Below are 1161 nucleotides of genomic sequence, written 5' to 3'. Positions count from 1 at the left end.
TTCAAATTATTAAGGAAATATTTAATCATAGACTAAAAACATTTTGATCAAGTTTTTCCTTAGTAAGTTTTAAGTCTATGATTAAAACAATTTTTCGGTCATATAGTCAAGGAAATGTTCAAATATACGTGTATTTGGTCATTTTGATGGTCAAATAGCCCAGTATGGAGCTGCCAGATGATAAAGTCAGACGTTGAGACGCGGGTAGCGCCCCCTAAATTTTCCGGCCTTGGCGCGGAGATAATGTTACCCGTGCGTGAAGGGGGGAGGGCGCTACCCGCGTCTCAACGTCTGACTTTATGTTCACATATGCACTATAAATCCTACAAATAAATATATAACATTTTTTAAATAAACGCTATTATCTTGTTTATGGGACCTATGATTGGGGCATCCGGGGACAGAGTGGACGAATTAATGCTAGCGTTAATTGCTGAAATCTCTGAAATTTTAACAAATACCAGGTATGGTTTATAGTATGTCGATGTTAGTGATATATATTAATTGAAATTTGTTTAGATATTTCAACAGCGTTGACGATGCGCAACAAGAAGCTGATGCAACCGATTTCCCGCCTCCCAACGTACAAGGCACATAGTATGTTTCTTAAAATAGTAATTTACATTTAATTTTTTTTAAATATATTATTATACTTCTAGTGTTATTGACCGTATGTGGAAAGTCATCGTTGAACGTAGGTGGTTGCTTAGAAACCTGGAGGAACATATTCTCGAGAGGGAAAATGAATTTTTAAGAGATATTTTCAACATAGGGACAAGGCACTTGACGCCATTTTGAGGGAGGGAAACGTCACGGCATCGTACCGTTATAGCTAATTTCGCGCGCTTTTCCCCCAGTGGGTGAATTTTCAGGAGTGTGAGATAGAGCGTAGTGACGTTCTACCTCCCCCAACTTCCTTGTCCCTATTGTGTATGAAAATATGATATCATATATTGATTTTTAAAAATAAATAGAGAATTAAATCGTAAACTATTTTTCATATTTCATAGTTTTTGTATGTTTATAGTTGAAAAGTTAAATTATCTGTCACGTTTTTAATTTTTCGGAAAATATTTCATGTACGAATTACTAGTTTAGCAATTTATTGGTACTTATGATAAGAATAAGATAAAATAAATTCCAGTGTAATATTTTTTACAC

General features: G+C 34.7%; 1 protein-coding gene across 1 annotated transcript; it reads left to right on the top strand.

Annotated features, from left to right (window-relative positions):
* The first annotated feature begins 359 nt into the window (after positions 1–359).
* On the top strand, positions 360–798 carry LOC149949090 (uncharacterized). The gene is made up of 3 exons (XM_090169168.1): positions 360–464; positions 520–597; positions 660–798. The coding sequence occupies exons 1-3, from the start codon at positions 373–375 to the stop codon at positions 796–798; spliced, it is 309 nt and encodes a 102-aa protein (XP_090025294.1). The 5' UTR covers positions 360–372.
* The last annotated feature ends 363 nt before the right edge of the window (positions 799–1161 follow it).

Source organism: Leiobunum rupestre, chromosome 3 (genome assembly GCF_980474605.1).
Source record: "Leiobunum rupestre chromosome 3, qqLeiRupe1.1.hap1, whole genome shotgun sequence".
NCBI lineage: Eukaryota > Metazoa > Arthropoda > Arachnida > Opiliones > Sclerosomatidae > Leiobunum > Leiobunum rupestre.
Note: the sequence above shows the minus strand (reverse complement) of the source record. Positions and strands in the feature narration are given on the sequence as shown.

Excerpts from the sequence above, each read along its gene's own strand:
- LOC149949090 (XM_090169168.1), top strand. The coding sequence starts at position 373 with ATGGGACCTATGATTGGGGCATCCGGGGACAGAGTGGACGAATTAATG. Across the intron at positions 465-519 it reads GAAATTTTAACAAATACCAG|ATATTTCAACAGCGTTGACG; the intron begins GTATGGTTTATA and ends AAATTTGTTTAG. Across the intron at positions 598-659 it reads CCCAACGTACAAGGCACATA|TGTTATTGACCGTATGTGGA; the intron begins GTATGTTTCTTA and ends TTATACTTCTAG.